The sequence below is a fragment of the Carcharodon carcharias genome, chromosome 34, assembly GCF_017639515.1.
Source record: "Carcharodon carcharias isolate sCarCar2 chromosome 34, sCarCar2.pri, whole genome shotgun sequence".
Classification (NCBI taxonomy): Eukaryota; Metazoa; Chordata; class Chondrichthyes; order Lamniformes; family Lamnidae; genus Carcharodon; species Carcharodon carcharias.
In genome coordinates this window covers 2,393,051-2,406,195 of record NC_054500.1, presented here as the reverse complement: position 1 = coordinate 2,406,195, position 13,145 = coordinate 2,393,051, and the positions used below count along the sequence as shown (strand labels likewise).

At 45.0% G+C, this 13,145-nt stretch overlaps 1 gene segment (V, D, J or C); it reads right to left on the bottom strand.

The window, feature by feature from the left end:
- Positions 1–2,318: 2,318 nt before the first annotated feature.
- On the bottom strand, positions 2,319–11,765 carry LOC121272508. The segment is given in 3 exon segments: positions 2,319–2,384; positions 10,698–11,068; positions 11,641–11,765. Coding segments are annotated over 3 exon segments (483 nt in total).
- Between the last annotated feature and the right edge of the window lie 1,380 nt (positions 11,766–13,145).

Genomic DNA, 13,145 nt, shown 5'->3' with positions numbered 1-13,145 from the left:
ACAGGCTTTAGTGTGGATACCATGCCGCTTATTGGCAAGTGTGCCACTACATGGGTCTGTGATTTTTCCTATTTAATTGACGACGAATGAGATCTTATTTCATCTGTTGAAAGATATCACGCATTTAGCCGCCTCCTTGGTTTCAGATATTGATATGTGTTACGTGCAATAGCATTGAATTTACAACACAGAATCAGGTCATTTGTCCAATCAACTCTAGGCCAGTGTGTTCCACAATGACCTGCGCCTACCATATCCTGTTTGATCTTTACTGACAAGTGTGGTTATGACTTACCCAGACATGGTCAAAGCAAGGTATATGGAGATCAAAACTGTGCACAGTGCTACAAATACGGAATAATCAAGGGGTATGGATGCCATAACGGTGTCCAGTTTCCAAAATGTCACCTAACCAAGCTATATGGAGAACAGAACACTGTACAGTGCGCCAAGTATGGTATGGCATGGTGTATAGAGATCAGTGCCTTCTGCAGTGCTCACAATTTAGCCAAAAGAAGGTATTCGGAAGCCAAAAGTGGGCTCAATGATTAAAGTGCAATCTTACCAACGTATAGAGAGATTATAGCTGTGCACACTGCTCCAACGGTGGTATAACAAAGGAATCTGCATGCCAAAAATATATTCCAAGTGTCCATATATTCAGAAAAAGCTGTGCACGAGGCATTGTTACCGGAATCCTCAGTAAACATACATCTGTTTGAGGCCGACTTGTCATTGTATTTGACATGGCGCCGAGTCACTCTGAACTGCTAGTTCCATCGTTAGCTATTGTTTTTTTCATTCACAGGATGTGGGCCTCGCTGCTATGGCAGCATTTATTGCCTATCCCCGCTTGGGCACCTTTAGAAGGTGAGCCACCTTCTTGAACTCGCAGCACATGTGGTGTATGTACATCCACATTGCTGTTCAGAAGTTAGTGTGAGGAATTTGAACCAGAGACAGTGACGGCAATATAGCACAAGTCAGGATGGTGTGTGCCTTGCAGGGGCTTGCAGCTGGTGATGTTCCCATATGCCTTTCTGAGCTCATCCTTCTAGGCTGTAGAGGTCGCGTGTTTGGAAGGTGCTACTAAAGAAACATTGGTGAGTTGCTGCAGTGCATCTTGTAGATAATGCACAGTACTGTCACTGTGCATCGGCTGTGGAGAAACTGAATGTTTAATGCGGTAGATGGGGTACTATTCAAGCGGGCTGCTTTGTTCTGGAGCATAATGAGCATCCCGAGTGCTGTTGGCGCTGCATTCCTCGAGGCATGTAGGGAGTATTCCATCATACTCCTGACTTGTGCCTTGTAGATGGAGGATGGGCTTTGGAGAGTCAGAAGATGAGTTGTTCACTGCAGGATTCCAAGCTTCTGGCCTGATATTTAGTCATAGTATTTTTATGGCTAGTCCAGTTAGGTTTCTGTTTAATGGCAACTCTCAGCATGTTGAAAGTGACGGATTCAGTGAGTAACACCAATAATGCCAGTGGGCCATGTTTATAGTCTGCCCATTGCCTGACACTTCTGGAACGTGAATGTAACCTGCCGCTTCACAGCCTAAACCTAATTATTGTCCAGGTCTTGCCATATATGGACAAGAGCTGCTTCACTATCTGAGAAATTGTGAGTGGTGCTGAACATTGTGCAAACATCAGTGAACTCCTGACCTGGATGTGGTCATTGATGAAGCAGCTGAAGATATTTGGGCTGAGGACACTACCCTGAATGCCTCTTGCAGCGATGTCCTGGAGCTGGGATAACTGGCTTCCAACAACCACAACCTTCTTCCTTTGAGCTAGGTATGATTCTAACCATTGGAAAGCTTTCTCCCTGATTCCCATTGACTCCAGTTTTGGTAGGGCCCCTTGATACCACAGTTGATCAAATGCTGCCTTGAAGTCAAGTACAGTCCTTATCACCTCACCTGTTGCATTCAACTCTTTGTTCCATGTTTGGACCGAGGCTGTAATGAGGTCAGGAGCTGAGTGGCATGTTAATGCTCAGCAAGTGCCCTTGACATCACTGTTGATGACCCCTTCCATCACTTTACTGATGATTGAGGAGAGGCTGATGGGGTGGTAATTAGCCAGGTTGAATTTGTACAACTTTGTTGTGCACAGGGCACTTTTTCACATTTCTGGGTAGATGCCAGTGTTGTACCTGTACGGGAACCGACTTGCTCAGGACAGGGCTAGTTCTGGAGCACAAACATTGAGTACTATTGCCAGAATTTTGTCAGGACCCATACTGTAAAGACAAGGGAAGAGGATATGTGTGAATTGGGAATGACTCATCGATGGTTTGAAGCACTGTGATCATTCCTCTCCTTTTTGGAATACGACGGTTACAATGCCATTCCCAATATGGCGTTCCCTTTCCACCTAGAAAGTAAAGATAAGAGATGACATTCTTCATACCTGTTACAGTGGCACAGTATAGAAAGAAATTTGTGCTTCTTTACAAACCTTGGTTTTTCTGTTGTATCCAATTTACCAAATGGAATCACTAGAAATTTTTGAATAAAATTAAAAATACATTGGCTGATTTGTGGACATCTCCTCACGCTGGTGAGAATTGACTGAAGCATTATGGGAGAAGTCACCGCAGACACCGCAATTCAGGAGGGAATCGAGGAGAAGGACTCTTGCACTCAACAGAAGGAAGAGCATCCAACAGAGGGCGCTGGTGAGAAGTGACCACAAATACTGCGACTCAGGAGGGACTGGAGGAGAAGGACTCTTGCACTCAACAGGAGGAAGGGCATCCAACAGAGGGCACTGCTGATAAGCGACTGAAGCATTCTGGGAGAAGTCACCGCAGACACCGCGACTCAGGAGGGAATCGAGTTGAGGGACTCTTGCACTCAACAGGAGGAAGAGCATCTAACAAAGGGTGCTGGTGAGAAGTGACTGAAGCATTTGGGGAGAAGTCAACACAGACACCGTGACTCAGGAGGGAATCGAGGAGAAGGACTCTTGCACTCAACAGGAGAAAGAGCATCCAATAGCAGGCACTGGTGAGAAGTGACTGGAACATTCTGGGAGAAGTCACTGCAGACACTGCGACTCAGGAGGGAATCGAGTTGAGGGACTCTTGCACTCAACAGGAGGAAGAGCATCTAAGAAAGGGTGCTGGTGAGAAGTGACTGAAGCATTCAGGGAGAAGTCGCCACAGACACCGTGACTCAGGAGGGATTCGGGGAGAATGACTCTTGCACTCAACAGGAGGAAGAGCATCCAATAGCGGGCACTTGTGTGAAGTGATTGAAGCATTCTGGGAGAAGACACTGCAGACACCATGACTCAGGAGGCACTCGAGGAGGACCAACTATCAAATAACAGAATAGGCCCAATCATTACATTGCTGTAGTGTTTTCATCCCTCCCTCCTCCTCAAACCTAAAAAGAAAGAGTGAGAGGAAGAGACAGTGCATTCAGGAGTGCACCAGACCTGCGACGGACACGCTTCTGTAAATGGATTTTAAAGAAAAAACAACTGATTCGGTGAGTAAATCCTGGCAGCAGACTCAGAGGAAGGAGAACCGGAGCAGTGAGTTTAAGTGTAACTGAACTCGGGGATTCGCGGCCTGGTCTCCAGGGAGCAGAGTCTGAGGGAGGACCATCGGAGCGATGACCTCGCGGCTCAGAGTAACTGAAACCAAAACTGAAAAAGTGACATCACAGGAAAGTTTGACCTGATGGTTTGGTAGGAAATCTGCAGCAAATTTGAAAAGAAAACACTGCATGCTAACTAATAAATTAAGTAACTAAGTCGAGATGGCTGGACAGTTGATGTGCTGTAGCTGATGTGGGAGCTGGCAGATCCCATTGCGAGCCACAGTCACCACATCTGTAGCAAGCGTTTGTTGTTGGAGGACCTCCGGCTCAGAATTGATGAGCTGGAGTTCAAGCTCCGGACATGCAACTGGGAGGGGCAGAGTTACCTGGATGCTTTGTTTCAGGAGGCGGTCATACCCGGTAGATTAAGTGCCTCAAATTCAGTCAGTGGTCAGGTTCAGCAGGGTGCGACTGCAAGTGAGGCAGGTAAAGGGATCTTGTGTTCAGGAACAAAGGAGCCTCAGCTCTTGACCTTGTCCAACAGGTATGAGGTACTTGCTCCCTGTGAGGATGAGGAACAGGGCTGTAGGGAGGATGAGCCAGCTGACCATGGCACCGTGGCACAGGAGGCCACTCAAGAGGGGGGAGCAAAAAGACAGTTGGATGTTGCAGGGGATTCTATAATTAGGGGAATTGATTTCATCCTTTGTAATCAGGATCGAGAGACCCGCATGGTATGTTGCCTGCCCGAAGCTAGGGTGAGAGACATCTCTGACCGGCTTGAAAGGATATTGGACGGTGGAGGGGGTGGGGGGGGGGGGTAGGGGAGGAGTGGCTTAGGAGAATCCAGTTGTTGTGGTCCACGTCGGGACAAATAACAAAGGTAAGACTAGGAAAGAGGACTTGTTTGGGGATTATCAGGAACTAGGAACTACATTAAAGAACAGGTCGTCAAGGGTTATAATCTCCGGATTACTACTCGAGCCATGTGCAAATTGGCATAGGCATGCGAGAATAAGGGAAGTAAACACCTAGCTAAAGGAATGGTGCGGGAAAGAGGGGTTCCATTTCGTGGGGCACTGGCATCAGTATTGGAACAGGAGGGATCTGTACTATTGGGACGCTCTCCACCTGAACCAATCTGGGACCAATGTTCTAGCGAAAAGGATAAATAGGGTGTTCAACAGGACTATAAAGTAAACAGTGGGGGGAAGGGAAGGGTAAAACTCCAAGAATGATGACTAATGGGAAACAAAGCAGCAGGTTAGCGTGTGTGAGGGTGGATTCAACTTCATGGCAAATTATGAAAAAACTGAAAAGGAACGAGAGCCCAGGAGAGGCTATTAAATTCTCCAGATCACAAAATAGGACAGAGTGTTTGGAAAGAGCTAGGAATCTAACTTCAAGCACATCAGATAAAGGGATGACAATGAGAAAGGGGATGGGAAATACAGGACTGAAGGTGTTGTATCTGAATGCACACACTATACAAAATAAGGTAAATCAGCTTGTGGCGCAGATTGAAATTGGCATGTATAATGTGGTGGGCATCATAGAGACATGGCTGCAAAGGGATCAGGACTTGGAGCTAAATATCCAAGGATATACATCCTATCAAAAATAGGCAGGTTGGCAGAGGGAGGAGTGCTTTGTTAGTAAGAAATGAAATTAAATCGATAGCAAGAAATGACGTAGGGTCAGATGATGTAGAATCTGTGTGGGTAGAGTTGAGGAACCACAAAGGTAAAAAAACCCATAATGGGAGCTATTTACAGGCCTCCGAACAGTAGTCAGGATGTGGGGCACAAGATACACCAGGAGATAGAAAAGGCGTGTAAGAAAGGTAAGGTTACAGTGATCATGGGGAATTTCAATATATAGGTAGACTGGGAAAATTAGGTTGGTAGTGGATCCCAAGAAAAGGAATTTGTGGAATGTCTCCGAGATGCCTTTTTGAAGCAGCTTGTGTTGGAGCCCACTAGAGAAAAGGCAATTCTAGATTTAGCGATATGTAATGAGGCAGATTTGATAAGGGATCTTAAGGTGAAGGAACCCTTAGGAGGAAGTGGACATAATATAATAGAATTTACCCTGAAATTTAAAAGGAAAAAGCTGGAATCAGATGTAACGGTATTACAGTTGAATAAAGGCAACTACAGAGGCATGAAGGAGGAGCTGGCCAGAATTGACTGGGAGATGAGCCTAGCAGGAAAGACAGTGGAACAGCAATGGCAGGAGCAGCTGGGAGTAATTTGGGAGACACAGCAAAAATTCATCCCGAGGAAGAAGAAACATACTAAAGGAGGACGAGGCAACCACGGCTGACAAGTCAAGCACAGCATAAAACTAAAGAGAAAGCATACAATGTGGCGAAGAGCAGTGGGAAACCAAGGGGTTGGGAAGCCTGCAAAGACCAACAGAGGACAACTAAAAAAGAAATAAGGAGGGAGAAGATTAAATATGAGGATAAACTAGCCACTAATATAAAGGAAGATTGCAAGATTTTTTTTTTAGATATATAAAGGGTAAGAGAGAGGCAGAAGTGGACATTGGGCCGCTGGAAAATGAGGCTGCAGATGTAGTAGTGGGGAACAAAGAAATGGCAGAGGAACTGAATAGGTTCTTTGCGTCTGTCTTCATGATGGAAGACACGAGTAACATCCCCAAGGTTCAAGAGAGCTGGGGGGCAAGGGTGAGTATGGTGGCCATTACCAAGGAGGAGGTGCTAGGAAAACTGAAAGATCTAATGGTGGATAAATAACCTGGACCAGATGGATTACACCCCAGAGTTCTGAAGGAAATACCTGAAGAGCTAGTGGAGGCGTTAGTGGTGATCTTTCAGGAATCACTAGAATCAGGGAGGTAACGAGTAGGTTAGACAAAGGAGAGCCAGTGGATGTTATCTAATTGGAATTCCAGAAGGCCTTTGATAAAGCAGCTGCTCAGTAAGATAAGAGCCCATGGTTTTAGAGGCAAGGTACTAACATGGATTGAGGATTGGCTGTCTGGCAGGAGACAGACACTGGGGATAAGGGGGTCCTTTTCAGGATGGTGGCCAGTGACTAGTGGAGTTCGGCAAGGGTCACTGTTGGGACCACAACTTTTCACTTTATACATTAATGACCTAGATGAAGGAACTGAGGGCATTCTCTAAGTTCGCAGATGGGAAAAAGGTAGGTGGAGGGACAGGTAATTTTGAGGAGGCTGGGAGGCTGCAGAACGTTTTGTACATGTTAGGAGAATGGGCAAAGAAATGGCAGATGGAAGACAACGTGGGGAAGTGTGAGGTCATGCACTTTGGGAGGAAGACTTTAGGGATAGACTATTTTCTAACTGGGGAGAGAATTCAGAAATCTAGAGGGCAAAGGGACTTGGGAGTCCTAATCCAGGATTCTCTTAAGTTTAACTTGCAGGATGAGTCCATAGTTAGGAAGGCAAATGCAACATTGGCATTTATTTCGAGAGGACTAGAATATAAAAGCAGCAATGTGCTGCTGAGTCTTTATAAGGCTCTGGTCAGACCACATTTGGAATATTGTGAGCAGTTTTGGGCCCCGTATCTCAAGAAGGATGCATTGGCCCTGGAGAGGGTCCAGAGGTGGTTCACGAGAACGATCCCAGGAATGAAAGGCTTAACGTATGAGGAAAGTTTGAGGACTCTGGGTCTATACTCAATGGAGTTTAGAAGGATGAGGGGGGATCTGATTGAAATTTACAGAATACTGAAAGGCCTGGATAGAGTGGACGTGGGGAAGATGTTTCCATTTGTAGGAGAGACTTGGACCCGAGGGCATGGCCTCAGTGTAAAGGGAAGACCTTTTAGAACAGAGATGAGGAGAAACTTCTTTAGCCAGAGAATGGTTAATCTATGGAATTCATTGCCACAGATGGCTTTGCAGGTCAGGTAATTGAGTGTATCTAAGACTGAGATAGATAGATTCTTGATTGGTAAGGCGTTCAAAGGTTTTGGGGAGAATGGGGTTGAGAAACCTATCAGCCATGATTGAATGGTGGAGCAGATTCGATGGGCTGAATGGCCTAATTTGTGCTCCTATGTCTTATGGTCTAACCACCTGCAGCTCTTGGAGTATCCTGTATCTTTAGCCGTTTCTTGATATCACGTGTAGTTAATCGGTTTAGCTGAAGACTGGCACCTATGATTCTGGGGACCCCTGGATGAGGATGGGATGGATCACCTACTCTGTGCTTCTGTCCAAAGATGGTTGTCTATAATTCAGCTTTGTCTTTTGCACTGATGTGTTGGGCTCCACCCATCAATGATGTTGGGAATATTTGTGGAACTTCCTCCTCATTTGTCCACCACCATTCCTGACTGGTTGTGGCAGGACTGCAGAGTTTAGATCTGATCAGTTGGTTTTGGGATTGCCCAGCTCTATTCATAGCATACTGCACCACTGTTTGACATGCAAGTAGTCCTGTGTTCTAGCTTCACCAGGTTACCTCCTCATTTTTAAGTATGCCTGGTGCTGCTCCTGGCATGCCATCCTGCACTCTTCATTGAGCGAGGGTTGATTCCCTGCCTTGATGGCAATGATCGAGTGGGGATATTTTGGGCCATGGAGTTAGATTGTTTTTGCATACAATGCTATTGATGATGGCCCACAGTGCTTCGTGGATGCCCAGTTTTCAGTTGGTAGATCTGTTTGAAACCAATCCCATTTAGCAAGGTGGGAATGCCACACAGCACGATGGACGGTATCCTCAATGTGAAGGCGGGACCTCGTCTCCACAAGGACTGTGAAGTCATCATTCCTACCAATGCTGTCGTGACAGATGGATCTGTGACAAGTATATTGATTTGGAAAGGGCCAAGAAGATTTTTCCCTCTTGTTGGTTCCCTCACCACCCACCACAGTTGTGGGCCAGCAGTTATGACCTCCAGGTCTCGGTCAGCTCAGTCAGCAGTAATCCTGCTGAGTCACTCACCCATAGTACATTCTGTGCCCTTGCCAGCCTCAGTACTTCCTCAGTCAGTGTTCAACATGGAGGAGATAAAAGCAAAGTATTGCGGGTGCTGGAAATCTGAAATAAAGACAGAAACTGCTGGAAAAACTCAGCAGGTCTGACAGCATCTGTGGAGTGAGAAACAGAGTTAATGTCCCTAGTCTGCATGACCCTTCTTCGGAGCTCTGAGGAAGAGTCACACGGACTCGAAATGTTAACCCTGATTCTCACTTCACAAATGCTGTCGGACCAGCTGAGTTTTTCCAGCATTTTCTGTCTTCATTTCAGCATGGAGGAGCACTGCTTCATCAGCTGGAAAGGGATGGGAGTCGATAGGTAGTAATCAGCAGGACGTTTTCTTTCCCATGTTTGAGCTGTTTCCATGAGACTGCGTGAGATTAGGAGTCAATGCTGAGGGAATTCCGCCCACCACCAAGACCATGAGACCATGAGGCATAAGAGCAGAAGTGGGCCATTCGGCCCATCGAGTCTGCTCTGCCATTCAATGAGATCATGGCTGATCTGATAATCCTCAAATCCACCTTGCCGCCTTTTCCCCATAACCTCTGATTCCCTTACAGATTCAAAACCTGTCTATGTCAGCCTTGAATATACTTAACGACCCAGTCTCTATAGCAAAGTATTCCACAGATTGACTACATTCTGTGAGAAAAGATTCCTGCTCATCTCTGTCTTAAATGGGCGCCCCCTCACTGTGAGATTTTGCCAACCTCTGGTAGGCCTGACCTGCTGGTGGATTAGGCAATACCCAAAGGTGATGATGGTAACGTCTGGAACACTATAGGTCATAATTTCATGAGTATGTCTATATCAGGCTGCAGCTTTCGGCACAGGTCCCCAGATGTTAGTGAGAAGCACTTTCCAGCGTCGACAGAGCTGTATTTGCCACTGCCAATTATGGTGCTTAGGTCGACGCCGGGTGGTCTGCCCAGTTTTATTCCTTCCAGGAGTTTGAAAGAACTGAGTGGCTTGCTGGGCTACTTCAGAGAGTAGCTAAGAGTCAGCCACATTGATGTGTCTCTGGAGTCACTTGGAGGCCAGGCCAGGTAATGACTGCAGATTTCCTTCCCTAAAGGGCACTAGTGAACCTAGATCGGATTTTACGACAAACAAGGAATTCATGTGTTCAAGCGTTATGAGACCAGCATTTAGTTCCTGATTTTGTTAATTGAATTTATATTCTACCAGCAACTCTAATGGGATTTTAACAGTTGTTCGCAGAGCATTCGCGTGGGTCTCTGGATTACCAGTACAACGGTATTGCCGCTTCTCCACCGCCTCCCCTTGAGCTGCTCAAAAATAAGTGGCCATGAATGTAGGCTAATCTCTCTTCATTGTCATAGTGGACCTTTTTCCGTCTCAATAGTTTAGTTATACCAAACGCGCTCTGTAAACCCTCAAAATACGAAGCTTCGCCTCCTGAAATGTTTTGCCCGGATTAACGTGGCACCTCTCCAGCGGGCTGACCATATTGCAGCTTGTTATTGCAATGTTTTCTGTTCTGGTGGCAGATCTAGCGGTGCTTCCTCGTTCAGAAGCACCACGCCATTTTTTGAACCTCATTGCCCCAGTGACGGCCTGAACACAGGAACTGGGCTGAAATCTTTGCGGGATGTTAGATTGAATTTGCGACGATTGATGTTGGAGAAGTGCTGAATTAAACATGGAAATAAAAGTTCTGTTCTAATTTCACTCAAGCACCCGGGGCAATGCGACTGTGAAATAGAATCGGGAGGTCTACAAAACTGAATCTGAATGCGAATTTTAAAAAGAATAATATAATATGTTTGATATTTATTGTCTAGAATGAATCAATTAAAGTTTCGAAAATCGTATGTTGAATCATTGTTTGCCTCTTCAACACGTCACCGCGGTGAGATTTACATATTTCATTATTTAAATCACTAAATATTCTAGTTAATTGATCAAGTCCAGAACAATGTCTGGAGCTGAATGTTAACATATACATGAAAATAACGAAGACGATGAACATGAGAATCCGGGGCATCTCTTTTTCCCCACTTCTCTCTCTCCCTCATCTCCTAGAACCTTCTAATATTCCCTGTCATTCACACCTAACTGAGGGTGTCACTCAACATGTTAAAAGCGGCCCGTGAAGCGGAAAGACATGAGTTGTTTTCAAGGCTTGTACCTTGCAGTCAGTTCTGGTGTTCATCCTGTTGGTTTTTGTGCTGGTACCAGCGCAGTTTTCATCGGTGTGCTCACTGCTGGCACAGTAATAGACCGCCGAGTCTGCCGTCTTAACCTTGAAGATCTTCAAGGTGCATGTTTTGTCCCCCGCCCTTACAATCTCGACCGCGTTTTTAAAGTTTTCTTCGTAAGTGGATGGAATTCCAGTGCGGGAGTAACCGATTAGGCTGGGACCCTGCCCGGCGTACTGTCGGTACCACAGCATAACGTACTTGCTGCTGTCATTCTGGTAGCAGTTCAATTCCGCTGGCTCGCCTTTGTTCAAGGTCAACCCACTTGGCCATTGGTGAATAATCTCTGCCAGCGTTTTACCTGGAGAAATAAGGAGAATATTTACAAAATTCAGCGCATCATTCAACTATGTTGACTATGTTAACTAGATGGATAGATACATTAATAGATAGTAGATATACAACTGTATATATATAGATCATGAACAGATAAAGGGAAAAATAGTTGGATGATTGGAAGGGTGAATGGATAGATCGATAGTTAGATAGATAGATCGCTAACTAAAAGGTGGATAGACAAACTGATACATAGGTAGAGAAAGATAAAATACATACAAAATAGATGGATAATTCTGCATTAGATAGATAGAAAGTGACATCAAGTAAAAAAATGGCCAGTAATTCGCGAAAATCTGTTCGATAAGCATTAATAAAGTTAAGATGATCCGTGTATTGGTTATTTATTTAAAAGAAAATTATGAGCCAAAATTTTATTCACCAAAAACTTTCGATCAATTATCATGTTCTACACAGATTAAGTAATCATTCAAAAATGACTCCTATCTTCCAAACCTAGTTCGATAAAGATTATTAGTTAATGAAAACGCCGACGTAATGTTAGCGCCAGGATTGTCATAAATCGAGAATACTTACTTGGAAACAGAGGGCAGAGGATAATGACGAGACACGATAAGTGCATCCTACAGGCTTGGGGCCTGAATCTGCGAATGGAGAAATTTCAACGTGACTTCGGGAGCGGCCGTGTTCCTCACTTCCTCTATGAAGTCCTGTTCAGACACTCTGGCAGAATACAGTGCTATAATTAAATAATTTCTCCCCTGTATCCGGGCCTCATTGTCGGTGTCTGATTGGCGGTGGATGGGCCCAGATGTCTTACTGGTTCGGTTGTCTGCCCTGGCCCCGCCCCCGGTTAGAATTGGGTTTGAGTTCCGGGGCTGCTTATAAGTCGAGGTGTTCTTCCACCTTGCACAAATTTTGGAAGTTGTTCGATTGAATTATCACGGTACAGGGCGAGTAAATGCGCTTGGGATTATTTGTTTTTACGCGGAGGGCCAAGCACATGGACTAACTTGTTAAAAATGTATGTTTTCCTGCTATCTCTCTGATTAGAAATGGCTTGGCCTAGTAGGTATCTTAGAGTGAGTTTGTCCTACCTTAAGAACTTAACATAAGAATAACCAACATAAACGTCGTTAAGCCAACAGAACATCAAGTTCAATGAGAATCCAAGAATCCCGTTCCCATCCCGATTTGATCGGTCCTTCATGAACATTGTGTCAAAATCTTAGAACTCGCGCCCTATGAGCACTGTAACCCCACCTTCACCTTGGGAAGGCTGTAGGTGTTCAAGAAAATGGATAGCCAGAACAATTTCAAGGGGCAACTATGCATTGTCAGCAAATGCCCAGTCACTTCATCGACGTTCACATTCCCAAGAATGAATAAAAAGAAAGATGATTCATCAATTTATTTCAGCTTAATTGATAATTGCGTCGACCCACATTATAGCCGTTGATCGTTACATAACTTTTCCCCAGAGAAAATTGAGAGTTTTAATATTTTAATAATTATTATATTTTAATAATACACGGGCTTAATGAATGGATCCCATAGGGTTGATGGCGAAAAATGATCTGTTCTGGTATGGCGTCCTGAACTAGGGGTGCATAATCTTAAAATTGGTACGAGTCTGTTTAGGGGAGGAAGCACATCTTCTCACAAACTATAGTGAAAATCTGCCACTCCCTTCCCTAAAACGTGTTTGAGCCTGCGGGGGGCGCAAATTGAAAAAAGAATCAACATTTCATGAGAAGGTTTAGGACAGCAAAGGAGGCCATTCAACCCATCGCATTTGTTTCAGTAGAAGAAAAGCTCTCCTGTCTCATTCCACTTTTCAGTCCTTGTCCTGTCGCCCAGAAGGTCATAAAGGCTCGAGTGTGTATCCAAGTGTATGTTTTAACGGGTCAAGATTTTTGCCTCTACCACCCTCTCAGTCAGGGCATTCTAGACGGCCACCGCCAGCTGGATAAAACAAATCCTATCCACCTACCCTCTTATCCTTCCACCAATTACTTTAAATCGATGCCCCCTGCGATGAGTAGATTTTTCATTGGTATGAAATGGTATTAAACAGCGCA